The 27,693-nt window shown below is 56.2% G+C and overlaps 2 protein-coding genes across 15 annotated transcripts; one reads left to right on the forward strand and one right to left on the reverse strand.

The window, feature by feature from the left end:
* On the reverse strand, positions 1-27,428 carry LOC121497432 (gametogenetin-binding protein 1-like). 9 transcript variants are annotated; one of them, XM_041767097.1, is made up of 7 exons: positions 26,738-27,407; positions 22,858-22,967; positions 20,647-20,684; positions 16,214-16,309; positions 15,848-15,995; positions 3,082-3,298; positions 1-212 (listed from the first exon to the last, which is right to left on the reverse strand). In XM_041767097.1, exons 2-6 carry the CDS (start codon positions 22,922-22,924, stop codon positions 3,222-3,224), a joined length of 426 nt encoding a protein of 141 aa, XP_041623031.1. In that variant the 5' UTR covers positions 22,925-22,967; positions 26,738-27,407; the 3' UTR covers positions 1-212; positions 3,082-3,221. The 9 variants fall into 9 exon arrangements, 6 of the variants coding, with proteins under 6 accessions (XP_041623031.1, XP_041623021.1, XP_041623012.1 ...); XM_041767112.1 differs by lacking the exons at positions 1-212; positions 3,082-3,298 and adding exons at positions 13,565-13,592; positions 14,808-14,967 and having other exon boundaries at positions 26,738-27,415; XM_041767087.1 differs by lacking the exon at positions 3,082-3,298 and having other exon boundaries at positions 26,738-27,409.
* BAK1 (BCL2 antagonist/killer 1) lies at positions 18,153-25,757 on the forward strand. Of its 6 annotated transcripts, XM_041767029.1 has the most exons (8): positions 18,890-19,263; positions 20,626-20,701; positions 21,273-21,373; positions 22,379-22,514; positions 22,877-23,020; positions 24,116-24,296; positions 24,425-24,505; positions 25,630-25,757. In XM_041767029.1, exons 3-8 carry the CDS (start codon positions 21,304-21,306, stop codon positions 25,747-25,749), a joined length of 732 nt encoding a protein of 243 aa, XP_041622963.1. In that variant the 5' UTR covers positions 18,890-19,263; positions 20,626-20,701; positions 21,273-21,303; the 3' UTR covers positions 25,750-25,757. The 6 variants fall into 6 exon arrangements, with proteins under 6 accessions (XP_041622984.1, XP_041622963.1, XP_041622954.1 ...); XM_041767020.1 differs by lacking the exon at positions 20,626-20,701 and having other exon boundaries at positions 18,903-19,263; XM_041767022.1 differs by lacking the exons at positions 18,890-19,263; positions 20,626-20,701 and adding an exon at positions 20,183-20,361.
* Positions 27,429-27,693: the final 265 nt, after the last annotated feature.

Here is a 27,693-nt window from a genome sequence, read left to right on the forward strand (position 1 = left end):
CAGAGGGAGAAGCAGGCTCCATGCACCGGGAGCCCGATGTGGGACTAGATCCCGGGTCTCCAGGATCGCGCCCTGGGCCAAAGGCAGGCGCCAAACCGCTGCGCCACCCAGGGATCCCCGAAATAAAGATGTTCAAAGCATCACCCCCAAGTTCCAAGAGCCAGCAGGAAGACTTCCAGGAAGCCCACCTCCACTCTCTGTCCATCCTGGGCCTGTAAAAAAGAACTGGTGGTGGTCCTCAGACCCTCTTCCTGGATTCATGGTTTCACCTAAGAGGTGGGGGTGGGGGGACAGAGGACAATTGGACATAGGAGGGGCTACCAGCTGTGAACCCTAGGCCTCCTTCACCAGTATGTCCCCACCCCCACCTCAGCTGCCTCCTGGAGACACATTCCCAGCTCCCCTGTGACTTTGCACAGGGTACAGACAGACCTCTCTGGGCCTGTGACTTCTTGTAAAGAGAGTTCACATCCCCTTCCCAAGTTTCACCCTTGGCTCTGACTGTCCTTTAACCTCTTTCTGTCCCTCCATGACTGCAGTTGGGAGGGGTGGGAATGCTACCCCCATGTTAGCTAGCTGTGCCATCTTGTGGTTTGGAGCAAATAACAGGTAGTTCTGAAGGACTTCCTCAGCTCCTCTCTCCTGATAGGGCAGCAAGAGGGCAGGGGCGGAGCCAGGCCAGAGGGCTGACTCAGTGCAGCAACCACCCAGCCGTCACCGCGGTGGGTGGGGTGCCAGCCCAGGCCCTCTGGGGTTCCCAGAGAATTCCTTCCCCATGCCATAAGCTGCCCCGGGCTGGCACCCCAGCCCACAGTAACCACTTAGCCACCACCAGGGCTGGTGCCTCAGGAGCGTCCACTCACACTCTCCCTCACACACACCAACACTCACATCACACACAAAGTCACACACTCTCCCTCACACATTCACACATTCACACACACCAACACTCACATCACACACAAAGTCACACACTTTCCCTCACACATTCACACATTCCTGTCACACACTCTCCCTCACAAACTTACAGTCTCCTCACTCTCACACCAACACTCTTCCTCATATACTCATGTACTCTCCCTCATATATGCTCTCTTACTCACTCTTATACACTTCCCCTCACGCATTCACTTTCACACACTCCCTCATTGTTTCTCACACACTCATTCTCACACACACCCTCTTACACACTCTCCCTCACACACTCATACCAACAACCTCCTCACATACTCAGACATTCCACAGTCACACTCTCCCTCACAAACTCACATTCTTCTTCTCACACTCACACTCTTCCTTATGTACTCATGTATTCTTCCTCACCCGTGCTCTCCTACACACTTATACACTTTCCCTCGCACATTCACACTTTCACAGTCTCCCTCACACACTCACACCAACTCTCACACTCTCCCCCACACACTCACACTCTCACTCCTACACTCTCATCTACACCCTCACACACACTCACACACTCACCCTCCCAGGAAGCCTAAAAGGAAACAATACTTATTCTGTTTGCTTTCACCCCACCCCCACGACCCCGTCATTGATGCCATATCTGTGTATTTCAGACATTGCTAACCACCTTCACATGCAAGGGACCAGACAGGAAACAGATTATAAAAATGTGGCCAGCTAACTTGAACACATGGTCCCATGCTGGTGAAGAGAGAGATAAAAGAATCTTCTGGGATTCCCTCTGGTCCCAGAAGGAAGCATGATTCCTTCTAATTTTAATCTCTTGAGAGAGAGGCACTCTGGCTCTGGAGTCCTGAAACCAGGGGGCCCTACTCCAGGCCTTCCCTCCTCCTCTGCCCTGAGGTGTGCTGGCAGACGAGGCGTGACCCTCTCCCCAGGCACCTTCACAAACAGAAGCGAAAGGCAGAAGTCCTGGGGCAAGACCCCTGGAGTCCTGGCCCTGACCACCTGCCAACAGGTACAGAGAAGCTGCCCAGGCCCTCTGGCCCTCAGCGTTCTCATGTGTAAAATAAGGATCTGACATTGTTGTAGTGAGAACCTGGCAGGAAACTGCCAACACATCCCCAAGGAGGGACTGAAGAGAAGTTCATGAATGGGGCCACCCACAGAGGTGCGGGCAGGTTAACCTGCCCCAGGGGGGGATGATGGGAAAGTGCCATGCAGCTAACAACTGTGTAGAGCCATGACCACTCCAAGCCTGAAAAGTAGCCAATGGAACAAACACCTGGACCGCTCTCTCTTCCTGCCCTCCCTTGCCCTCTCATTGCTCAAACGGTGAGGGAGTCTAAGTACTTCAGGCCACAGAGGTCAGCCTCCCAGGGCAGAGAGTAAGCAGAGAAGAGTGGACAGTGGACCTGGAGGGCAGGGCTGAATGTCTAGCGTAAGGAACTGCTTTGTAAAGCCCTTAGTTCTGTCAGCAAATATTCTCTGTAGCAAATATTGTCAGCAAATATTCTTTGTAGCCTTTGCATAGTCCTGAGTGATCTTCATAAAGAGAAAGGCTTGTGGGTCTAAAGGAATGACAATCTAATGGTGGATTTTGTTTTAGAGGAGACCAAGGAGGAAACATTGATAAGGCACAAGATTTTATCAAGCTCTCCACAAACCATGCCTGAGGCCTCCCCAACTGAACAATCAGTTGTTTGAGTGCCCACTTCACCCACTGGCCAGGAGGAGGCTGGACTGAGCATCAAATGCCCCTGAATTCTGAGGGAGTCGGGACTGGTGGAGGTTACAGTGGAGGCTGACTACAGTTCCCAGTCACTGTGACGTCACCCCATCCTTGGATCCAGGTCAGCACAGTGGAGCTCCCGAGACAGGAGCAGGCTTCTGGCAACTCTGCCTCTCTCCAGATTTGGGGGAAAGGGCCCTGCCCCTTGAGGGGAAGCTGCGCAGGCCTCTGCACTTCACCTGCTGAAAGGGAGGCCATTTAGAAGAAGGATATCATCTCAGTGATCCTGCTAGAAAAGGGGACCAGCATGGAAAATCTCCCTGGGGCCAGGGCCAGGCAGGAGCAGCCTTTGTCTGGCAGGAGACGGAGAGGATGATGTCAAGTCCACCTGGGCTGGGTCCTGGCCTCCAGCCACGCCCCACACCCACCTTGGCAGGGCTGGGGCCCTGTGATCCGGCCCTTCCTTGCCTGGGCTGCTTGGCCAAAGCTGGGAATGGCTGAAATCTAGGGGTTCGCCCACCAAACAGGATCTGCTCCTATGCCAGCTTTGCCAGCCTCTGTTTCTGGATCATATGGAAGAGGTCCTGCAGCAAGGGTGAGCCATGCCCTTCTGAGGGGGCAGGGAAGGGTCACAGCTGAGGCACTCTGTAGGGGAGAAGGAGAGAAAGGCCTGCTGTTTGCCCAGGAGCCAAGTAGACACTAGAGCCCTTGTCCTGGGGCAGCGGGGGAGGCTGCCGGCCAGATGGAGAGCAGCGGGCGGGAGAGGAGGGACTCCTGGGCTGAGCAATCAGCCTCTTCCTCCCACACCCCCACGGAGCTCCTGGGGCTCTCTTCCTCTCCAGCCCAAGACCAAGAGAGGAGCCTCACAGAGGCCGGGCGAAGCCAGCCCCCAATCCCACCCCGATACGAGAACAGTCCCAGGGTGCACAGAAGAACCCTGAGCTGTTGAGCAAGGTGCTACCTTCCTGGGGCCCCAGGGCTGCAGAGCCCTCTGGGTCTGGGCCATTGAAGCTGGCCAGGCTTTTCTTTGGAAGGGGCCCTCCTGGTCTGCCATGAACAGGCCCAGCCTCAGACCTTCAGGGCAGTCTGGTGAGGAGTGCTGCGTCCAGCCATTTGACAGATACCTACTGAGTCCCGTGCTGTGTTGCTGGCCACTCTGCAGGGGCAGCAGGGTGACAGCTCCCCAAGGGCCTAAGCATCTCGGTCATCATGGCACCCAGCTCCTGCCCAGCACCTGACCCAGAGCAGACCTCTGAGTAGCATGTCTTGGGCCAAGCTGGGCCTCAGCAGTTCCCTCTTTAGTCGGCACTGCCCTCTTTCTGAACATAGGCACACCCAGGAGCGGCCCCCAGCACCTCAGCCAGCCCTCTAGAATTGACTGGGCGAACTGAGAGGAAGGCGCTCTCTCCAAGCTCTTGGAGCAGGAGCCAGAAGCAGAAACTATTGCTGACCACTGCCCCTAGGTGGTGCTATGGCTGCATTAGTGCCCTTAGGCTAGCCTCATCCCTGCCCCATTTTACAGATGAGAAAATTGAGGCTTGCAGAGCTGAGCAGACTCAAAGGCAATCAAACAGCTAATGGATCATCCCCACACTACCGAGGGAGTAGAAACTCATCTATAACAGGTTGGTGAGGGCTGTCTACTAGTAAGGTGTCCCCATGTTGCAGATAAGGAAAGCTCAGAGAAGCGAAGGGACTTGTTCAGTGCCACACTGCTAATAAATGACAGAGCTGGGACCCAAACTCAGGCCTGCCTGACCTGCAGAGCTTGCCGGCTTAATCTACCCTCTGCAGAAGGGGTGCAGACAGGAGGGGAATGTGCTCACCCACGAGTTACGCCCACCAGAGGGCAGTTCCTTTGCCTTCACAGTCCCTGCCTAGAACTCGGTGGTGGCTGGGAGGAGACCCTTACCATTGGGACAGGGATTCTACCAAGGCCTATGGCTCCAGCCTCCTTCTAAATCTTTCCTCCAACTCCAACTTCTAGTGGGCCTGGCCTGGCTCCCTCCATTCTGAGCCAAGTGGGCCTCCATGCCCAGGTTGGCTTCTGTCTGGGTACCACAGTCTGCGGGACACACGGAGGCTGCACCTGCTCTGATTCCTGCAGACTCCAGCACCAACCACCATGATTCATTAGCTCTCCCTTTGTCCCAACAGACAAAACGCACAGCAGGAGGAAAAGAAATTAGACAGCAGGGATGACTTCCAGGTTGTGGGCAATGGAAGGTGCCGAGGATGGGATGACAGAGGTTGTGGAGTTCTTTAAAAGAGGCCTATGCCAGGCTGCCCGAGTAAAAATCCAGATTCAAGGGTTCCAAACTAATTAGCTTCCTTTGGCTTCTCCAGCTCCCTCCCCTAAGGGCTTGAGTGCTGGGAGTGGCAGCTGGCAGGCTGACTCCAGAACCTGTTCAGACCTCCAGCCAGGACACACCTAGCAGCTCACACTGCTCTCATTCGGAGCCAATAAGAATGAGCATTTCCTGAACCTTACCATAGTCCTTCCATGTCTCTATCGATGCACTGATTCTTCAAATGGCCCTATGGCAGGGGCACTGCTGTTCCGCCCACCTGAAAGGTGAGGAAACCAAGACCCTAAGAGAAGCAAGAGGAACCTACGTAGGCTCTTATAACTTCACTTCCTTTTTTTTAAAATAGTTTTTATTTTATTATTATTTTTAAAGATTTTATTTATTCATGAGAGACACACACATAGAGAGAGAAAGAGAGAGAGAGAGAGAAAGGCAGAGACACAGGCAGAGGGAGAAGCAGGCTCAATATGGGACTCGATCCTGGGACCCCAGGGTCACACCCTGAGCCGAAGGCAGATGCTTAATCGCTGAGCCACCCAGGCATCCCTATAACTTCATTTCCAGAGTCACACGGCATCACCTCCATTGTATTTTACTGATGGAAGCAGCCACAGCCCTCACAGATTCAAGGGAAGAAGGACATAGATCCCACCCCTCCCTGGAAAGAGTGCCAAAGGATACTGGGACCATGCTTCTAAACTACCACAGGGGATCCCTGGGTGGCGCAGCGGTTTGGCGCCTGCCTTTGGCCCAGGGCACGATCCTGGAGATCCGGGATCAAATCCCACATCGGGCTCCCAGTGCATGAAGCCTGATTCTCCCTCTGCCTGTGTCTCTGCCTCTCTCTCTCTCTCTGTGACTATCATAAAAAAATAAAAATAAAAAAAAATAAACTACCACAGGTAGGGATCCCTGGGTGGCGCAGCGGTTTAGCGCCTGCCTTTGGCCCAGGGCGCGATCTTGGAGACCCAGGATCGAGTCCCACGTGGGGCTCCCCCCAGTGCATGGAGCCTGCTTCTCCTTCTGCCTGTGTCTCTGCCTCTCTCTTTCTCTCTCTCTCTCTCTCTCTCTCTCTGTGTGTGTGTGTGTGTGTGACTATCATAAATAAATAAAAATTAATTTAAAAAAAACTACCACAGGTAACATTGCAGAATGGGTCTCTCCCTGCGCTAACAGGGACCTCACCGGTTAGAGGCCTGAGAGTTACCAAGAGGCCTTAAGTCAGCCCCTATCCTACAGATCTGAAGACTGGGGCTCCCAGAGTGCAGAGCTTGGCTCTCAGCACCTGCCTCTGCCCCATCCTGCCTGTCCATGACAGGGAAGGCCAAGGAGTCCTCAGGCCCTACACCCAGGGGGGGTCGGCAACTGGTAGAGGTATGTGGGGGGATGCCTATGCCCAAGGGGTATTTAAGTCTGTGCCTGCTTTGTACAAGCACTGGCATGTGTGCCCGAACAGGGGAGGGTTACTCCACTCACTAGAAGATACTGTGCCGTAGCCAAACTCCCCTCTTGTAGGGCACAGACTTTCCAGCGCAGTGGAGAAGCTGAGGTAGGACCACAAGGATGAGAGGGGTTCAAGAGTTAGGGGCTGAGTCAAGAGTGTGTGCTGAGCCAGAAAAAGGTCCATGAGGGTTGGAGGAGCTAGCGCTCTGGTCCTGGGGTCTTGGGGCTCAGGGCTCCCAAGAAGCTAGCAACAGCTAATCATCAGACATTGACAGTTTCCTGGCAGCACAGGGAAACATTTGCAGATTGGAAGTGGAAGACTTGGGGGCTCAGGCAGGCCTGGAGAAATGCATGGTCTTCACTCCTTGCCCTGAGGTCAAGAAGGGAGCCACCGGGATCCCTGGGTGGCGCAGCGGTTTGGCGCCTGCCTTTGGCCCAGGGCGCGATCCTGGAGACCCGGGATCGAATCCCACATCGGGCTCCCGGTGCATGGAGCCTGCTTCTCCCTCTGCCTGTGTCTCTGCCTCTCTCTCTCTCTGTGACTATCATAAATAAATAAAAATTTAAAAAAAAATTAAAAAAAAAAAAAGAAGGGAGCCACCTCTCCAGTACCCCACCTGTCCCCGCTGTCCCTGGAGCTGATCTAGGCCTCCAGTCCAACCTCATACCACAGGAGCCCAAGGCAAAGCAGCCAAGGCAGGCCAGTGTGGTTGGCAGGGTGTGGCAACCTGTCACCCAGTCTCCCTCATCCCCTCCAAGGCAGGGACTTGCACAGCCATATTTCCAACAGGCTCTCAATAGAGTTGCTGAGTGAAGGAGGAGTGGGTGTCTGCCGGAGTTGATGGCAGGCTGGGGTCAGCCCCCCGCGGCCCCACCCTCTCTGCTCAGCCTCCAGGCAGAAGGACTACTGCCCTAGGCCTCATGCCCACTCCAGAGGCCCACCCAGACCCTCAGGCACTTCCTGAGCAGCAGGACACATCCTGCCCTGCATGCCCCTGGAAAGAGGCCGCTTATCAGAGGGAAAAGGACACTTTGTTCAGGCCTGGCCATCTGCCTGGGCTGCGGGTGCCCAACTCAGGACCTGGCTGGCAGAGGCAGGAAGATCCCTGTAAACAGGGATGGAGGGCCTTGGGGAGAGCAAATGAGCAAGGCTCCGTGCCTCAGGCCCCTCCCTTTCAGAGGTCCACTTGGCCTCTCCCTTCCCCTGCACCATTCTATCTTCTTTCCATTCGTCTCCTACCTCTCTGATTCCTGATGGAGTTTTTCCCTCACTCACTCACTCCATTCATTCACTTAAGCAATATTTAAGGAACACTTGGAATGTGCTAGTAAAGTTCGAGGCCCTGTGGACACAGCAGCAAGCAAAACAGGCAACAATGTCTGCCCTCATGAAGCTTACATTCCAGTTGAGAGACAATAAGCACACACACACACAAATGAAATAGGTGCTACATTAGATGATAAAAGTGCTTGGAAGAAAAGCAGGGCAGGAGCACAAGGACAGAGCCAGTTGCAGGGAATGAAAGGGAATAAATGCCTTCCCCCCCACAACATATACAGTGGATAAGAAGCCCTCCTGAGAAGGTGACAGCCAAAGACCTTAAAGAGGCAAGGAAATGAATCACATAAATTCCTAAAGGCAGAGCCTCCAAAGCAGAGGGAACAGCAAGTGCAAAGGCCCTGAAGCAGGAGTGGGGCGGGGGGCAGTGTTTGCAAGGAACAGCAAAGAAGCTGGTGAGGGCAGAGCACACAGAGCAAGGAGGGCAGCAGGAGAGGGGGTCAGAGACAGAGCAGCAACTGGATAAAGAGGGGCCTTATCACCCTTGGAAGGACTTTGGCTCACACTTACTGATGGGGAACCAGTGTGGAGCTCTGAACAGAGGATTTATGTTTTAAAATAACAGTAGCTCATGTTACATAGTGTATTGTATGTATCAGCCACTTTTCTAAACACCAAACATGTATTAACCTGTTTAATCCTCCTAATGACTTTTATTAAAGCTGAGGAAACTGAGCTAGAGAGGTCTCTACACACTAAATGTTAGTAGCACCCTCCCCTAACTTGTCACAAACCAAAAATGTCTCCAGACAGTGCCAAATGGCTCCTAGCAGAAAGAATGTCCCTGGTTGAGAACGACTACCTAAGTGTCTTCCTGTCCACCCCATCTGCCCCTGTCCCAGCTCAGGCCCACACCCTTCTCAGTAGGACACTTGAGAGCCTCCAAATTGGCCAATCGGCCCCCTGTCCCCTCCACCCTCCACAGTACATCTTACCAAGCCATTTAGGATGGTATTAGTGGTCCTATACAATCTGGCTCCTGTCTATCTTTCCAGCAATAGCCTTGAGCCCCTCCCCTCCCTTCCCCCCTCAGTCTAGCAGCATGTGTTGAGTCTATTGTGTGCCAACCACTACAGTGGACACTGTAGACACTGCCGACAGGGAGCCCAGGCCCCCCAGGACCCATCCTGTCCTCACAGTGTATCTGTCCAGGGTAGGGAAGAGCAGGTGAGCTGACAACTCCTGCTCATGCAGAGCCAGGGAGATTTGAGTGCTCCAGGAGAAGAGGTGCTGGAGCTGAGCTGTATGACATGGGCAGGGCTTATTGAGGAGGGGCAGGGAGGACCTGGGCATGGTGGGGCAGCAGCTTAGAGAGGCCCAGGAAGCTGTGGCTGTGATTTGGGGCTCCAGGAAAGGCCTGGAGAGAGCACGTGCGAAGAGGGACTGATGGCAGGGAGCAAAGGATGACATCCGAACAGGTGGACAGAACAGGAGGCCCAGGAGAGACGTCTGGGATGGCTCAGGGAGGTGGACAGAGGGATGTGGTGCCCACTGGACACTTTCCCATCAGGACAGGGTTCTCCTGGCAGGTATGCCCTCCCCCCCCCTTATTTCATCCATCGAATTCTCCCTCCCCCTGCTAGTCCAAATCACAAATGGTGCCTCCTCCTTGAAGCCTTCTGGATTCCTCCCTGCTGATATGACTGGCTCCCTCAGGCATACTGTCCGAACCTCATCATCTGCTTTCATTGCAGGAGTCTGCTGTTACCCCACTCCCCCGACTGTGAATTTCCTGTGAGCAGGGAGGTGTCTTATCCTCGTCTCCCCATGAATTAAGTCAGACCGCCTCTGGGCTCTGCCCCTGTGAGAGGCCTGGGGGTGGGGGCAGGGGGCCAGGCTGCATTTGCCGCACCTCGCACCTCAGTGCTGCCCTCGCACTGCAGTGGCCCACACACGACTGGGGCCTACCGCTAGCCTTCCTGGGCCTTCTCCAGCTCCAAGCCCAGGGTGCCCCTCTCTGCCCTCAGGGGTGGGGCTGGGAGGTTGCCCTGGGGGAGCCCCTGGCTGACTGCTGCACAGAGGTGCGGGCCAGGGGGCGCTCCCTGGTGGGAGACCCCCCACAGCAGCCCCCAGTCAGTACCCCTGTAATAATTACAGCAGTGAGGCCACCTGCCTCACGACTCCAGCAGCCTCCCTGCTGCAGGCTGCAGTCCCTGCCTCTACAGTCTCATTCCCCCTCAGCAGCCAAGGAGGACTCTGAAACCGTAAACCACATCAGGTCACTCCTCGCTGTGTTCAAATAATCCCCAGAAAAAACTCAGATGGGCTAAATACATGTCCTCTCCCTTCCCTCCAGACCTCACCTATTACTCCCTCTCCCTCACTCCCTGTCCCCACCCCCGACACCCACCCCCACCCTCCTTCTTCCCCTTCTTCAAACACACTGGAGTCTGCTCCTGCCTCAGGGCACCTGCACTTGCTATTCCCTCTGCTGTAATGCCCTTCCCCCAACACCCCCCCCCTTCCTCCAGGTTCCTGCTAACACAAAATCACCTTAGAGCTGCCTTTCCCACCCCATTGATCTAAAACAGCATCCCATTACCCAGCTCATCTTTCTTCATCGTACTTATCACTCCCTGATGTATTCTGTTTATAGTCTATCCTTCTAGCAATACGATAAATCCTCAAAGAAAATAATAAAGGTTCTGTACATCTTCTCTGCTCTATTCCCTAGTGCCTAGAATAGGAAGGGGATATAGTAGGTGCTTGATAAATATTTGTTCTATGCCGAATAGCCGACCCAAGAAGCCCCATGAATTGCCCATGTCATGGATGTGGAAACTGAGACAGAGGTATGGGTCCTGTCTGCGATCACATGAGCTTGCCAGCCTTGCAGCTGGGGCTCCAACCCAGTGAGTCTCTTCCCTCTGTCTCTCTGTTCTCCATTTCACCACCCACCTGGAAAAGAATACAGGTGGTTTTGCCATTCCCTTGTCCGGGGACAGGCAAGACTGACCAACAGTGAGTCTAGATATGGCCCAAGGCAGCATCTTCCACAGAGGTCCTGCCCAGGGGCCCACAGGGAGACTCACCGGCTCCCCAGGCAGGCCCAGCTTTGGCCCTGACCACTTTTCCCTGGGACTATTTGTGTCTCCCCGCCCCCCATCACTCGCCTCTACCTTCCTTTCAGCCACCTCTGGGTTTCAAAAATGCCCTCAAAATAATCGCAGGCTGCTTTTCTTACCTCTATCCCACCAGAGATACAGTAAGAAAGAGATAGAAACACAGAAAGAGAAGTATGAGGGGGGGTGTGTGTGGGAGGAGCACGAAACGGAGCCACACATGCAGAGACAACAGAGGGAAGACGAAACCCAAAAAGGAGCCGAGACCGGGTGAGTTCCGAAATAACGGCTCCCCTCAAACCCACAGGCCGGCCCAGGGCCACTGCCAACCCAACTGGTGCTCTGGAGTGAATCAGAGAGAGGCACCCTGGCTGGGTTCCAGAGCCCTCTGGCCTTTGACCCAGCCCAGCCCTGCTGTGTGCCTGCGGGGGAGGAGGGCCACTTTCAGTGCCACCCAGTCCACAGATCTGACCCACAGATGCAGCTACAGAAGTCCCTGGAAGCCTCTGGGAAATGCCCGGTTCTCTCCGTGTGGCCGTGAGCCTGAGTCCAGCCCTCCGCACTTGCCCACTGGGCCTTCCACCACAGCAGGTCCCCAGGTCATGTTACCCCTGCCTTCATCACTCACGAGTGTCATCCCACCCACACAAGCCAGCCAAGGACTTCAAGGGGCCGAGATGAGGCCCTTGTGCCTGCATCAGTGCGCAGACCCTCTTCCTGCTTCCACAGGATACCTCCCAGCCTCAGAGACCTTCTCTGTAGTTCATGGGAACCCTCTGGAGGTAGGGGGGCAGGAGGTGGCATGACCCTCACTGAGAGAAAGGGAAAGGGAGAAGCAGAAAGGGGAGTGATCATTTCAGAGCCTCTGATACTAAATCAAGGTTCCTGCCCCCTGCCTCCCCAGCAGCCACACTCCTGTAGGGCTGAGGATGAGATGCTCCTTCCCCAGGAGCAGAGGTGACCTATGAGTGACGACGTGGCTCACACGGGCAGCCAAGGAGCCTGAGCTGCCAGTGGGGACCCAGCCTACCCCAACCCAACGTAGGGCTGTCTGTGCACTCCACTGGCTGGTCCCACCCAGAGGGCAATGGGGGAGCAGACGTTCTGTCCTACAGTGCTCTGGGCCCTGGATTCCCCTTCCAAGCCTGGGCATGGCCTGGCACAAGGTCAGGGGCCTATGAGGATGGAGGTAGGGCACAGACAGGGTCCGTGAGGAGTGCTCCATCTGTGCTGAGGGTGATCAAAGGGCCCAGGTGGAACCAGGAACCCCCACAGGCCACTGTCTAAGGCCCCCACCCTTCCCAACAGCCAGCACTCTGGGACGAAATAATTAGGGCACAGGTGAGTCATATTGTCACAAGGCTGCTTCCTGGCTGACTCAGGGGACATACAGTCAGAAGGGCCCTTCCACCAGCCTGCGTCAAGGATTCCAGGCAAACAACGCCTTCTGGTGTCCAAACCGGGCCTGGCCCTCCCTCCCACTGCATCCCTGAAAAGCCAGGTATGAAGGTGCACCCTTCCATGGCCAGTAAGGGCACAGCATTTCCCCCAACTCAAGCCTATCCTTGCTTCTGGGATGAAGATTTGGGTCTGGACCTCCCTCTGGCCAAGATCCCCTGAGGCACCTAGCACTGAGCATGGCATAGAGGGGCTGTAACCAGGGGCAGCAGGATGGGGCCCGGCCCCCACCCCTATAGCAGCGGCCCTCCTGTGTCACTCCCGGGGACCCCTTACCTGCCCCCAGCCCAGTCTCTAAGCAGCTCCCCATGACCCCAAGGCTGCTTTCCTGGCTTTGTCCCTGTGGTAGCTGGGCAGGAACTTCCTGCTGCAGAATTCCCGGATCTTCCCCATGAGGCCGCCTGCCTGGCTTGGGAACTTTGGAGGGAGGGAAGTCAGGGATGCTCCCACTCACAGCCCCTGTGGTCACAGGGGCTACCCTGGCATTCTGGACCACCCAGGCAGGTACACCAAGCCTCTGACCCTGCAGCTTAGATGCCCCACTGCAGCCCCTCCACTAGAACCCAGGGCTCTGTGGTTAGGGCTGACACACTGAGGGCTAGACTGAGATCCTGGGTAAACTGAGCTGGCACCTAGCCTGAGGATGAGGAGTGAGCTCCAGAGATAGCCAAGGAGGCCAAAGTCAAAGAGCATTTTATTAATAATAGCACAGGCCTGAGTCTGGTGGGTGGAGACACTGCTGGGCATCCCACCCCGCAGACGCATGAATACCATTGATCTTAAGACCCCTTGGCCCCAGGGGCACCTCAGGTGTGCCCTCATGAGAGACACTAAACTTCTACTGGGGCTGAAGGGACCTGGGAGCAAGCAGACTCGGGCCAACACCAGCTTCACTCTGGGGGCCAGTTTCCCATCTCGTCCATCTCCTCCAGGAGCAAGTGCTAGGGTTAGAAATGGGTGAAGAAAGAGGCATCAGCTCCGTGGGCTCTCCCTTCCTGCTCTGTACCCCCAGAGATAGGCACCCTGAGGCCATGCCAGACCCTCCCCCATCTCCCCACAGCCAGCCCAGTCCACCTCCCTCCCACTAAATGAGGGATCCTTCTCCCTCCAACTTGATGGGGGAGGTGGTCCTTGGAGCCCCAGGAGTCAGGCACCCCAGCCAAACCCTCCCTTCCCTCACCTCTGTCCTGGATACCACACCAACGGGACTCTGCACCCTTCCCTCCAGCCTAGAGTGGTGTTTCAGCTGCCTCAGCGCCCCTCCCCTAGGTCCCCAGCATTTCCCCAAAGGCTGGTGGGTGGCTTCCTTCCCCCTCAGCTTGGTGTCCCTGAGGGCAGATAAGGAGAGAGTAGGGAGTGGTGATGAGGACAGGACCCTCGAAACACCCATAGAAGGAAGACATTCCTGAGGCAGCTCTGTCCTCCAAGTGAGGACTGGGCTGGGCCCCGACCTGCCACAACCCGGAAACTCCCTACGGGCCCCCAATACTGCTCAGGCTACCCCAGGACCGTGACCCGTACCCCTGGGACAGGGGCAGACTGACTCAAGGATGGTTCTGGAGAGGATAGGGGTGAGAAGAGGGCGGGAAGGGTGACTAAAGATCCCTTTAGCGTGAAAAGGCAAAAGCAAGGGGCCCTGCCAGAGCTGACCACCCTCTGTAGTCTAGGATGGGGTGCACAGCCTAGTTCCCTAGAGCACAAAGGAACATTGTGACTCAGGACAATGAGAAGGCTGCCCCTCAGTGCCCAGGGGATGGGGACAGGCATTCCTGGTATTCACTCCCCCAAAGGGGAAAGTCACATCCCTAACACCAGAGTGCCCTTGGCAATGGCAGGCACCCCCCTTCATCATGTTTGATCCTTCACTCACTTCTTGGCCATTTGGCTAAGATCAAGTGCCATCTGATCCTCCCACCAGTCAGTCTCCCTTTACAAGTAAAGATGCCACAGCCCGCATCCAAAGCACAGAGAAAATCCATGCCAAAACAAGGCTTCACCTAAGCCTTTGGCCTCTGAATCCTACACTCTTTCCTTCATTTTCCTACAAAAGGAAACTATAGAGGCTATCCGGGCCAAATGTCCACGGAATGAAAGAATGAGTTGATGAATGAATGAAAATTAATTCAAAAAGCACATCAATACTTCTTTCAATAACAGATCCACCTGTGTGTGCTCAGAGAAGCTGGGACAGGCCTGACCTTGAAGGCTGATGTCAAGGAGGGTGGGCAGTGAGTGGGCCATGGTGCGACACAGATGGGTAACCGATGAGCGATTATGGGAGGAAGCATGGGGGGATTGGGAGAGAAAGCAGGAAAAGAGCAACATAATGGGGTCAAGTAAGAGATGGAGAGACTGCTGGGCAAGTGTATGTGCACCGGGGGTCAGGCTCCTACCCTCAGAAATACTACCAAGAGGGAATCATGCCTTCCCTATCTAGGCCCTGGGAGGTTGAGGCCAGGGCCAGGGGCCTATGGAGGTAGGAGGCCCTACTTTCTCCAATGGCCTCAGGCAGAGGAGTGGTGGTTGGGACAGGCCAGAAGTACCTGGCCATCCACAATGCCCGCCTCCTCCAGGGTGATCTCTGGCTGGGTCAGCAGCTCTCGGCCCTCATGGCTGCCCCTCTTCCAGAGACCTTCCAGAGACCAGAGTCTTAGGACTCCTGTTGAACTATCAGAAGCTTCTTTAACTCCGACTCCACGAAACCTGAGAATCAGAGAGATGGGCATGGGACAGGCAGGAGAGGGTGGAGAAACCTGCTGGGGATGAAAGAAAAGGCGGCTCCGACTCTCCAGACCTCATCCCAGCCCTGTGCAATCCCTGGTCATCTCCAACGCCAGCCCCTACATCTCCATTACCTGGAGCCAGCCACACAGCTCCTCCCCACCTCCCTGACTTCCCCCTGGAAGCTCACTGGCCATGAGCTCCCTCCTACATGCATGAGTGTGAGTTTCCTCACCTCCTGGGGAGAGCATGCCAGAGACAAACACCTGCCCCCACTTTCCACCAGCTGTAGACTCAAGAACAAGGATCTGGAACTATCCAAACTCCCCTGGTTCAAATCCCAGCTCTGCCACTTACTAGCTGTGTGACCTTGGACAAGTCTGTGTTACTTAACCTATCTGTGCCTCTGCTTCCTCACTATGAAGTAGATATTATAATCGGACCTACCTCGGGGTTGTGATATGGTATTTCATGAAAAGTGTTCAGAAGAGGGTCTGGCCCATAGTAATAATGGCTATGTAAACGACAGCAATGATCACGTTATGCTATCATGTTAAGCTATTCCCATCCTTGCTCACTGTGTCTGGGCAGCAAGGGGCACCAAACAAGTTAGAATTCTGGGCTCAGAAAGGGTGATGCTCCTGGAGCGCAAGCCCCAGTCACAGTCCCCACTTCACTGCCTCCCAAATGCTGAGAAAGGACTCTAGCCAGACTAAGCATGACTCAGGCCCCGCCAACCCGGCTCCAGTAGTCATCTTAGGTCCTCTGGTCCCACCTGGTGGTAAGAACTGGTATCACACCCATGAGCCTCAGTCGAAGGGGAGCCCTCTGGGCCTGAGGGCAGGCTGCACGCTGCACTTACCCACTGTATCTGTTGATCTAAAAGTCTTAGGCAGCGGTGACTGCAGGGGGACAATGCCTGGGACACAGAGCTTGAAGGAGCTGTCATCTTCCTCCATTTCCTCTTCCTTGCCTTTCTCCTCATCAGACAAGCTTTCCTTGAGAGGAAACTGAGGGTATGCCTGGTTGCTGAACAGGTGAGGAGGAAAAGAACCCAAGCCTGCAGCCCCGCCCCCACCCCCAGATAAAACAAAAGGCAGGAGGGAACAGCTCCCCAAGGGCTGAGAGGGGTCTGGCCAAGCCACAAATCCCGGGGCCTCACAACATGTGGGTTGGGGCCCCGACCCAGGCTTCACCCCCTCTATTGCCCCAGCCTAGTCCCACAGACCTTTGGCCATGGCTGATTTCTGAAGCTGCTTGTACAAGGTGAGGAGTCAGTTCCAAGGAGTTGCCCCGACCTTCGAAGAGGCCAGCCTGAGGTCTCCTGTGAAGGAGCAGTGTAACTGACAGGCTGACAGGAACGAGGGGTAAGCCCAGGCCTAGTTGGGCCCAGCAGGATGGGGACACACCAAGCAGGCTCAAGTGAGGGTGAGGTGCCCCGTTTTCTTAGCAAACAACTCCTATGTGCCAGGCATAGCACTAAGCACTTTCCAAAGAGCATCTCACTGACTCCTTGCACCTGCCCCCTGAGGTAGATACTGCTTCATTCTCATTCTGTAGGTAAGGAAACTGAGGCACAGAATGGTTGAGCAACTTGCCCCCATCCCACAGCTTGGCATAGTGCACCAGAAGGGATTCAAATCCAGGCAGCCTGCCCCCCTCCCTCCCCTCCTTCCCTCATACCTATCCCTTGTCCTTCCATTCCAGGCCCCACACCCCTAACGAGTCTTAGGAAGAGGGCCTATTTCTGGCACTGTCTCGATGCCTATGGCCACCACACTCACCATCAAGCAGACACTCCTTCTCCTCCCTGATGAAGGTCTTGGGGCAGACCTCCAGTGGCCCCACAGCCCTCTATGGGCATGCTTGTTCCACCTCCAATGCTTGGACAAAGTGGCCCCTGACCAGAGTCAGATGGGGGTGGCAGGTGGAGCCAGAGATGTGACAAAGGCTTCCTTAAACCCCCCAAACTCCCTAAGGCCCTCCCATGGGCCCTGCTCAAGCCCCTCCCGCCTCCCACCTCCAACAGATCCCTGCTTGGCCCTCTAGGGTCTTCACCGTACAGGGGGGTATCCCTCCTTGAAGGCAGAGTGAGGAGGAAGGTGGAGAACAGAAGAGGAGGTGGGCCCTCTTCCTCACAGGGAGTGATGCCAGGTCCCCATGGGAGTGGGGACCAGGAGGGAGAGAATGGGGAGGGAAGGTAGGGTAGAGTGGGGACCAGGAAGGAGCTGGGAAGCCATGGCAGCCTGGCTCACCCTTGCACTTGCCCCTCCCGATCCCCAGCCTGTCCTTCTCTCATCTTTGGTGCCTCCACCCACAACCCCTGACTTGTGGGAAGACTCACCCCATCTCTGGTCCCCAAGCCCCTCAGGTTCCCTCCTATCCTCGATATATCTGTCCCTTCTGCACCCAGGTGAGGGCCTTACTCCAGTCCTCTATCCATCTGAAGACCTATATTCCTGGACCCTCCTCAATATGGGTCCTCCCATCTCAGCCCCATATCTTGCCCCAGTTCCCCCATCCAAGGCCCCTACCTGCCCCCCACAGCTCAGTCCCTCACTTGTCTGAGGTCCTTGTATCTCTGGAGGCCTCCCCTATTGCCTTCTCTTTCTTTTCCCTTTCCTTCTTCTCCGATGGGCTGCCCAGCATCTTCTGGCTTCCCCTGGACAGGATGGGCTTCACCTCTCCACCCTGGGCCCCCACCCTCAGGACCTCCATGGGAGTGGGGATCTGGGCCCCTGTGTCCCCCATCCCTAGCCCCAAGGAATTGTGCTGTGGCAAAGCCACAGAGAGCGTGTAGGACAGTGTGGTGGGCGGCCTCAGCTCCTTCCTCCCCACCCCTTCCTGGCAGTTTATCATCAGGGGGGTGGCATCTTGCTCTTGTGAGGGACATGCCTGACTCCCCACCAGGCCCTTGTCAGAGCTGTTTAGGCTGCCCTTGTTCCCCACCAGGCTACGGAAAAAGCAGAACATGGAGGAGCGGCCCAAAATTCAGGATTGAGGGGTTGAAGCTGGGGTCTCCATCCTGAGGGACCCTGACTCCAAGGGAGGGGCCGTAGCAGCCACCTCCACCAACTGCTTAAGAACAGGAGGAGTTTCCAAATTAAAACCTCCAGTTGGAAACTTCCAGGAGTTCTAGAAGGCAAAGGTCAGATGGAGGGTGGGGGGGATGGGGAGGCTGGGAGGAAGACATGGTAGGGGGGGATTAGTTGGGGGCAGAGAGGGAAGAGTCATGAGGCAGGGGAAGGAGATATGAGGCAGTGGATTTGGGGTAGGCTCCAGGAGGCATGGGGGGTGGGGGGGCTGGTAGAGGAAGCTGGAGGTATCTGGATGGAGAAGGGGGCAGGGGCTCTTGGGGCCTCTGTACACACCCCTCTCTACCTGGCTTGTCCTTCCCTGGTCGGGGCTGCCCCTGCCCTTGAGAACCAGCCCCTACAGCTAGATGCTATCTGCCCTTCCTCTTTTCTCTCCTTGCAGCATCCACTGGCATGTGCCCAGGTGGTACCCAGACACCCCTGTTTTCATCTCTGTCTACCTGTCTGTCACCTTCAGGATTTCAAATCTCTGGAGACCACCAAGGTGCCTTGGGTACACATCTCAATTGCACGTGGAATCTCAATTTAGTGGTATTATTCCCCACAGCATCCACAGACTTGATTATAAACCCAGCTTAGTGACCTAGGGAGTTCCTTAAACCTGCTGAGTCTCAGTTTGTTCATCTGTAAAACAGGTGTAGTGGACAGCACCTACTTCCAGGGGTTACTGAAAAGATTCAGAGGGATAAGTGTCCCTCGCTAAAGTGCAAGGCACACTGTGGTGCTTAAGAAACTCTGCCATCCTGGCTTTTTTATTGGTACTGATTGATGAAAGGGGGTGAAGATCAAAGGCCAGGACTGGGCATCAGGAGTGGGAGAGGGGAAGCCACACTGCCTGACCGGGGCCAAGTGTGGGGGGTGGAGCGCCTCCCTCACATGAGAGCCTAGACCGACCCCCAAGCCAGGGGCTCAGCATCCGCATCCGGCGGCCACACAGCAGCTTCCTCTAGGGGGAGCTGATCGGAGCCGGAGCAGCCGGCACCTCTAGGATCACCGCAGCTTCTCGAGGCACTAGGGCCACGCCGTGACAGGCTGAGGCTGCGTCCAGACTCCAGGACTCTCCTGACGCCTGTTCCTGGAAGCTGGGCCTGGGCACCCAGCCTCCGGGGAACAGCTGCTGGCCTCTCAGGATCTTTGGCCTCGGCCCTGTGAGCCATCCCAGGCCTGGGCTAGAGTCCCGCAGGTAAGGTAGGAGGGTCTTGCCCATCCTCGCAGCGTTCAGCAGCCCCAGACCCAGGGGTCTGCAGGCAGCCAGGTTGGGGTGGGGGGGGGGACGGGCAGGGAGGGTAGGTCTGGAGGCTTGCCTGGGCAGCCAAACCCCTGCTGGGGGCTGATCCAGGCAGGGCTCCCTCTGGCTGCCCCTCAGACAGTTTCCCCCCCACCTGCCCACCCCCGACCCTGCCCTGGCCCTGGGCACCAAAGAACCGGGTCCTTTTGCAGTGGGGGTTGGAGGTGGAGTTGGGAATCGGAGGTCAGAGCCAAGGTCAAGGGCAGGGAGAGAACTCACATGGTGCTTCTTTCTGCCCCAGGAGCCTCCCAAGCAGGCATCTCCCCCTAGGGAACATCTAGGCCTAGCAAGTGGAGAGCACTGGACTCCCCTTACCAGGAAGTCAGGCCATTGGATGAGGGCAGGATGGCATAGGCCTCTGGCCCTGGAGGCTGCTCTGACACCCCTCCTACTTCCCAGCAGTGAGCCCCTGGGCTAGGGGCAGTTGGAGTTGGTTGTGCAGTCAGCATCCTCCTGCCGGGCTGTCCTCGGGGTGCCACTTTTGTTTGGGGACAGGGGAGAGGGAAGGGCATCCTGTTCCGGAAGGAGCAGCAGGGGTGGGGGTGTGCCAAGCAATCTGCACTGGCTCCCAGAGCTGGAGGAGGGGAGGCCCTACCTTCTCCCTACCCCTGCCCCCAGTAAATGCTGAGGCGGAGAGCCCTCCACACCCCTTCCTGAGAGCCCCTGCCTTGCGGCACTTTCAAAAATGGCCCCAGGCCTGAGAGGCAGGAGGTAGGCGGGGAGGGTGCTCTCAGGTCTTCCAGGAGGGGAGGAGGAGGTGGCAGTGCTTGGCCCAGGGTTGGACTACACCTTCCCCAGGGGTGGGAGGAGGAGCACTTCCCCAAAAGGCTGACAGAAGCAGCCTGGGGGGTGGTTGGCTATGAAGGGGTGCAAATTGAAAGTGAAAGAGCTCACGTCCAGGAAACACTCCCTTGGCCGAGGGTTCACAGAGCAGATCAGGGCTGTGGCCAGCACTGAGCAAAGAGGAAAACGGGGCTGGGGACAGGGGAGCAGGTATGTGGTAGGGGACCTGTGGGGGGGGGGGCTGGGGGAGCCGCAGAGAAGGCTTCCTCAGCTCACTGCAGGCAGGAATGGGGAGAGCACCGGTGGGCTGTACACAGGTCCCCTCGCCTTGAAAGGGTACCCACTGAGGCCCACAAACTGGAAAATCAATCTTAAGTTAGAATTGAAGGTATGAGCTCCTGGAGGTTCCCATTACCGACCTGACTCCCTTGGACCCCTCCCTAACTTCTTGGTCCCTCACTTCACCCCCTGTAGAATGGGTCTGCTGATGCTTACCTTGCTGAGTGGATGTACATTTTCAGTGTCTGGCACCCCTGGAGGAGTGGGAGAAGTAAGTAAGGCGAAGGTGCTTAGGAAATGTTTGTGGCTAACAGGCCTGAGTTGGAAATCAGGCATGCTCTGGCTGGCCAAGGGGAAGTGGGCCCTTCAAGCACAGCCTTCATGGGTCATTGGCTAGAAGGTGGCAATCCTGTGGTAAGCATGTGCTAGCTAGGGTGTAAGAGGCCCCAGGAGCAACGGAAAGAACCCTCGGCCTCTAAAACTCCCTTCATTTGCCCAGGAGTGAGGTGAATTATGACTTGAGAGCCACAAGGGCACTGCTGCTCTCACCCCTCCCCAGGGCCCTGGCTGCAGGCTCCGGGTCCCTAGATGTGAGTCCTGACTGCCCTGCCTTTCTCCCTCTCTTGAAGGACTGCTAGTGAAATGCTCAGGAAGTTCTGATTCTGCCAGCAGACTCCACAGGGACCCAAGGTGGTGAAATGAGAGGCGGCTACAGCTAGGGCCATGGGGTCTTCTAGGAGTGGGGGCCCCTCCTCCTCTCTCTGTGGCTGTGGGGCTGTGGGAATGTCTCGCAACAGCCCCAGCCTGTCTCCATCTCTGCTTTTTCTCACCCATCCCCACAGGCTGACCTGGTCCTCCACTGGGACCTGAAATATGGCATCCGGGCAAGGCCCAGGGCCTCCCAGGCGGGAGTGTGGAGAGGCTGCCCCGTCTTCTACTTCTGGTAAGAGTCTCTCTGCCCCTCACCCATCCCATAACCACCAGGGCTGTCGGAGAGGATGGTGAGAGCAGAGGTGGACAGGGCCAGGCAGGACTTATAGGCAGGCTCTCCTGCCCTCTATTCACTCACCTGGGATAAAGGAGAAAAGCATCTCCCCACCCAGTGCAGGTGGGTGTGGGTGGCCTCAGAAGCTGGAGTACAGTCCAGGTTAATCCCTGGGAGTGGGGAGGAGTCTGGGCCTGGGGGCAGGGTGGGGCGTGGGGGGGCAGGGGCTAGGAGAGCCCCCAGAGTCAGTGTGAGGTGGGGCAGAGCACCATCCCAAGGAAAAAGGAGCAGGGAGGGGTGGAGAGGTGAGAAGAGTGGGGTGTGGCTCTCCTATTCCTACAGTAAGAGAAAGAAGGAAGTTCCTAGGCTTATCACCCTGTCAGGCGTGCTAACTGGCGAAAGCAATTGTTAGGACTTTGGGGAGGAAGTAAGATGGCTGCCCTTCTTCCCTCTTCAGGGAAGAGACCATCAGGGAAGCCTGCCATCCCCAGCCCACTACAGACTGCTCTCTGGGTGTCGGGCTCAGGGCTCCGCTCGGTCACTATGTCCCTGTGTGACTTTTCTGGGCCCAAAAGCTACAATTTCAAATTTCGCCTTCCATACTCTTGAGCCATAGGGCCAGGTACCATTGCACACTAAGCTCACACTAAAAATCCCACATGCCTGGGTTAGGCCCTGGTTACTCCGTGGCTCGCTCTGTGTGACCTCGTGCAGGTATGTAAACACCGCAGGCCTCATCTTCCCCATCTGTACACCGGTGCTCACCTACTTTGCAAGGCTGTTGGGAGGCTCATCCCAAACAGAAATCGCTAGCTGTTAACGAAGGGCTGGAGCAGCTAGCACTGTCCTCCGTGGAAGACACAGGGGAGGCCGGCTGGGGCCTTCAGGAAGGGTGACCCATCCACAGAGCACGGGGCTGCCTGGTCCAGCCCTTCCTCCCTGACTCCCGGCTTTGATCCTTAGAGGAGCAGGTAGCCCGGGACACCGAGGAGGTTTTCCGCAGCTATGTTTTTTACCGCCATCGGCAGGAGCAGGAGGCTGAGGGGGCGGCTGTGCCAGCTGACCCAGAAATGGTCACCTTGCCCCTAGAACCTAGCAGGTGAGCAACAGCCCCCCAGGCCCTCTGGGACATCTTCGGGGAGATGGAGGCTCGTGTGGGGTCAATGCCCTGCAGGTCGGGGAGCTGGGGAGGCCTTGGGTGGGGGTCCGGGGGTTCCTGTCCTTCTGCCATCATTGCCTTTTTCATTTGGGCTTCTACCTCCATCTGGGACCTTGCACCCTTCATGGCAGCATGTGTGCCCTGTGACCCCAGGCTGGGCCCTCAGGTCTGAGAACACGGTTAGGAATCTCCAAGGAGGGGTCCACGAGGCCGGAGGCATCTTAGGTGGAACCCCTTCTCCGTGAGCCCAGGCCCCAGCCTTGCCTGTCCTGTGCTCACCTACCTGGCTCCCATTCCTCCAGCACCATGGGGCAGGTGGGTCGGCAGCTCGCTATCATTGGGGACGACATCAACCAGCGCTATGACTCGGAGTTCCAGGCCATGCTGCAGCACCTACAGCCGACAGCAGAGAATGCCTATGAGTACTTCACCAAGATTGCCTCGAGGTAGCCCCAGCCCTGGCCTCTCTACTGTGCTGTCGCCTTCACACGGTGTCCTGCCCATGGGTTGGAAGAGACACGCTTCTCTGTCAGTGTCAAGAGACACCTGTGCCATTCCCGTACCTGCTGTTAGCTCACGCATGGTGTTGGGCCCCTGTCTCTCTCTCTCTCTGGGCTCAGACTCGTCATCTTCAGTGTATAAGCTCACAGCTCCTGTTAGCTGAGGCACCGAGGACTTGACGGGATAGATCAGGACTCGAGAAGTGCCCAGGATCAGGATGTCCCCAGAGCTTCCCAGCCTCGCCGAGACACAGCTGTCCTTCCAGTTTGGAATCATATTCCCTACCAAAGACAGGCTGCTTGTGTCCTGGAAATGACTTCCCCTTTACTACCATCTGGTGTCTGAGAGGCAGTCTGCTGTAGTTAGTGAGACCACATGCCTGGGTCAAATCTCGGCTTTGCCACTTACGGGCTTTGTGAAACCCTCTGGCCCTCAGACGCCGTGTCTATAAAATAGAGGAAGTAGGCTTAGAACAGTGGCTGTACTTACTGGTGTCATCTATTGTGAGATCTGGGTTAGGAGTCAGCCTCAAGGTGACTGACGCTGCGGTGAAGGTAGGGGTAGGTGTAGATTTAGGGTTAGTGCTCAGAGCTGGAACATCCTGCCCCGTCCTTCAAAGCCACACCTGCCCCTCTCGGATTCCAGGACCTATCCTAACTTCCTCTTTGTCCTTCTCTCTCTGCTGTCTCTCGGGCTGCCAGGCCAGCAGCAACACCCACAGGTAATCTCCCCGCTGCCTCCGTCTGCTTGCTCTGCCCTCCCTGCTCTCTGCCCCTCTATGCTCCCCAGGGCACTGGGGCCACAATCCAGCAGCAGCGCCCTGCTCCTCTGCCCTCTGAGTTTTTCTCCTTTCACAGAGATGCAGGCTCTTCCCAAACTGAGGCCAGACTGGGGCAGCCTCTGCCACCCTGATTCACAGCTAAGCCATTTTGCTTTCCAGCTGGGAGCAGGGCGGGTGGGTACCAGATGGTGGGAGAGGAAGAGCAGGCCGCGGGCCCTCCGGGGGGTCTCCACTGACAATATCACCATTCTGTCTGCAGCCTATTTGAGAGCGGCATCAACTGGGGCCGAGTGGTGGCTCTCCTGGGCTTTGGCTACCGCCTGGCCCTGCATGTCTACCAACGTGGCCTGACTGGCTTCCTGGGCCAGGTGACCCGCTTCGTGGCCGACTTCATGCTGCATCATTGCATTGCCCGGTGGATTGCGCAGAGGGGTGGCTGGGTAGGTGCCCAAGCACTGGCGATCTCCTCCCTGCTATTGGGACGCCTCTCTCTCCCAGCTCTGCCCCAGCCCTGGAGTGCCTATATTTTCCATCAGCCCCACTGTGACCACTCTGTCTCTCCTGGCAGGTGGCAGCCCTGAACTTGGGAAACGGCCCCATCCTGAACGTGCTGATAGTGCTGTCTGTGGTTCTGTTGGGCCAGTTTGTGGTACGAAGATTCTTCAAATCATGACTCCCAGAGGGGCCCTTTGGGTCCTAGCTGACACCTCTGCCTGGACTTCAGCCAAGCCTTCTCCCTCACCCCCTCCCCAGCAGGGGCCCTCCTCAAGATTACAGAAGCTTTAGCAAGTGGGCACTCCAGTTTGAGAGGGCCCCAGCCCAGGGTCAGTCAGGCTGCCAGGGGTGCCCCAACATTGCATGGTGCTAATGGGCCCCCTCTCTGGGCCCCATCCTGTCAGAGACAGGCTGTATCCTTCTTCCTCAGCTCTCTGGGGCTCTCTCCACCCTGTCTCTGGGTACTGGGGAGACTGACAACTTGGGGAAGCAAGAGGCTGAGAGTCACTTTACCCAAAATTTTTAATAGTTATAGCTTTTTTATAATGCCCTTGGAAGGACCCTCCCTACCATACCCACCACTCTGTCTAAGCCAGGATGTCTGAGGTGTGGGGGGTTAGTAGGCCACTCTATATTCCGTAGGACTCAGCTGTTCTAGAAGGTCAGAGCGTGACTACTGGGCCTGGAGCCCAGTCCTGGCCCTTCCTAAGCTCTCCCCCCTGCTCTCCCACTGCCCCCACCTCATACTGCCTTTGCAGCAGACTCTCAGGGATTCTGGGTCTGGGTGGGATGAGGATGGCGTGGGGGTGCAGACCAGAGCTGTCACAACTTCATCAGCACCCCCTAAGTTTGCCTCCTGAGATTCTCAGTGTTCTTCCTTCCTCTCACCTATTACCATTTAAACCCGACCTATTCACTACAAGTGAAGCCCACCCTGGCCCTATCACTTCAAACAAGGAAGGAGGGGTCTTGGATAAGTGGAGTGCTGAGGTCCCCTTCTTGCCCAGACTGTAGAGTTTAGAACTGGTTTGCTATTGTCAGGGAAAGAGGGTAAGGAGCTCATCTGGAGGTTTCTGAGTGAGAAAAGGGCTGTTAATGTCACTAGGAACCCCAGGGTTGGGATCCTCCCTTGTGGCCTGGGCACAGTGTAATCTGGGGGTGTGGATGGAAAAACTGAATACTTGAACTCGACCCTCCAACCCCCCACTTTTCACACTCCTCACCTGCCTAAGCCCCTTCTGTGAGTGGAGGTGGAAATACCTTGTCTATCTTGCACAGCCTACAGGTCTGGGGGAAAGGAGAGAGAAGTTCATGATTAAGCCAAATGCAGGGAGCGGATGCAGATGGAGCCCGCTGACCAGCCCCCACCCTCTGAGTGTGTCTGAAAATAAACTGTAATCCCCTGATTCCATATGCTAATTTCTGTATCCTCTGCTACCCCTAACTCCACCAGGCTGGACTAGGAGAACCCAGGCATGCCTGGCATTCACCCCCGTTATTACTGAATTAGAGCTCATTATTAGGCCTCCACAAACCTGTAGAAGGCTGGGTATGATTCTCCCAGGCCCTAGCTCCCTACAAGGCCTTGGTCCCTCCCCAGGCACCTCCCTCATCTCTTGTGTCCCAGGCAAGTTTCCCACCCCTTAGGAAATTAGGGTGCTGGGCTCTGCCTGTGGACCTGGTAGGGCAGTTGCATGTCTGGGGACTCCTAGAGGCCTCCGCCAGGCCTGATTTGAATGCCTCTCCCGGGGGCCACTATCCATCCTGGCCCAAAAGGCCCTTCTCCCTCACAACTGGCTCTCCCTGGGACACTGTCTCAGTCCCCTCTTCCCCATGTCCCCCACAACTAGCACACATAAACACACACACACACACACACACACACACACACACACACACACACGGCTTTTCGTTCCAGGAATTTTGTGCTGCATCCCAGTCCCTATGGGCAGGCAACGAGGGGTGATAAAAATAACAAGCACGGGGGCGTTCAAATGTTCCTACTAAGTCTTTCCAGTCCTGGGCATCCCGGTCTGTGTTTCTGACACAGTTCCAAAATGGTCACATGCAAGTCCTAAAGGGCTTAGGGGCTTCGCCTTCACTGCTTGAGGGCATCTTGCAGTCCCCGCTCCCTTTGGACTCGGGTCTTACCAAAGTCCACTACACACTGCCCTCGTGGCGATCCCCCGCCTGTTCCCCAACAGTGGTGGCTACAAGGCACCCTGCAATCTAGACGACCTACAGGGAACACACTCCATGCCAGGCCTTGTGCTGGGAATTTATCATACACGCCCAATCAGTAAGTATTAGAATCAGTGACCTGAGGGGTTGGGAGGTGAGGCTGAGGCTTAAACTCCAACTTTACAGATAAAGGAAACTGAGGTACCTGCCCAGAGTCACCAGGTAGAAGGGGCAGGAGCCGGCACTTGCCACCGCGATACTGGCTCGAAGTTTTACGTAGAGGCCGGCCAGGTGGGGACGAGGCCGTTGGTCTCCAGCACAAGACCGCCAAAGGCTCAAGAGGGGCGGGGTGGCGACTCGCCTCCGTCCACCCGCGCGCAGCCGCGGCGCCACCGCCCCAGGAAGGCGGAGACCGCGAAGGTGGGCGGGCTGCCAGGATCCAAGATGGCCGCTGCCGCCCCAAGCACGCCAGCGTGCCCTCTGGTGGGCGGGGCCTCCGGGTGCACCTGCCCCGCCGGCCCCGCCGGGTTTTGAGAGCCGCTTGAGGGCGTTTCTACCGCTGGAAGAAAGGCGGGCGGGCAGCGGCAGGGCTGTGGCTTTCTCTGCCCCTGTAAGGGAAGAGTTGGAACTCCATCCTGAAGGCGTGGGGAGCCCCAAAATGTTTGGCCTGAGTCTACCCCGACCCCCACTACTCCGCCCTTTGTTCTGCCTGGATGAAGTTTCCAAAACCGAAATCTCAGCGCATTCCGGGACTGCCAGAAACAGAGGTGTGAGAAGTTGAGAGGCACAGAGAAAGGCAGAGAGACCCCTGCTCTCTCTCTCTTTCAATTAAATCTTTCTCCACCTGAAGTATGGGATTTGGTAACCAAATGGATGCCTATGAGGATGTGAAGGCATGTGTGACATCTAGAGAATAACATTTGTGGGTTTTTTTAATTTTTTATTGCTTTTTGATTTTTGTTTTGTTTTTTGTTTTTTAAAATATTGGGTTTTTTTTATTTTTTTTAAGATTTTTTGCTTATTTATTTGAGAGAGTGAGAGAGAACAATTCGGGGGGGGGGGAGAAGAGGGAGAGGGAGAAGCAGACTCCCCACTGAGCAGGGAGCCCAATCCCAGGGACCCTGGGATCATGACCCAAGCCAAAGAGAGACACCCAACAGA

The sequence above is a fragment of the Vulpes lagopus genome, chromosome 1, assembly GCF_018345385.1.
Source record: "Vulpes lagopus strain Blue_001 chromosome 1, ASM1834538v1, whole genome shotgun sequence".
NCBI lineage: Eukaryota > Metazoa > Chordata > Mammalia > Carnivora > Canidae > Vulpes > Vulpes lagopus.

What these genes read in the sequence shown, in the direction of transcription:
- BAK1 (XM_041767029.1), top strand. Translation starts at nt 21,304, where the DNA reads ATGGCATCCGGGCAAGGCCCAGGGCCTCCCAGGCGGGAGTGTGGAGAG. An exon ending in TTCACCAAGATTGCCTCGAG is followed by an intron (nt 23,021 to 24,115) that starts GTAGCCCCAGCC and finishes TTCTGTCTGCAG; the next exon opens with CCTATTTGAGAGCGGCATCA. An exon ending in TTCTGTTGGGCCAGTTTGTG is followed by an intron (nt 24,506 to 25,629) that starts GTACGAAGATTC and finishes TATCTTGCACAG; the next exon opens with CCTACAGGTCTGGGGGAAAG.
- LOC121497432 (XM_041767069.1), bottom strand. Translation starts at nt 22,924, where the DNA reads ATGTCGTCCCCAATGATAGCGAGCTGCCGACCCACCTGCCCCATGGTG. An exon ending in ATGTACATCCACTCAGCAAG is followed by an intron (nt 16,310 to 20,646) that starts GTAAGCATCAGC and finishes GCTCCTTCACAG; the next exon opens with GAGACCTCAGGCTGGCCTCT. An exon ending in GAAATCAGCCATGGCCAAAG is followed by an intron (nt 15,996 to 16,213) that starts GTCTGTGGGACT and finishes GCATACCCTCAG; the next exon opens with TTTCCTCTCAAGGAAAGCTT.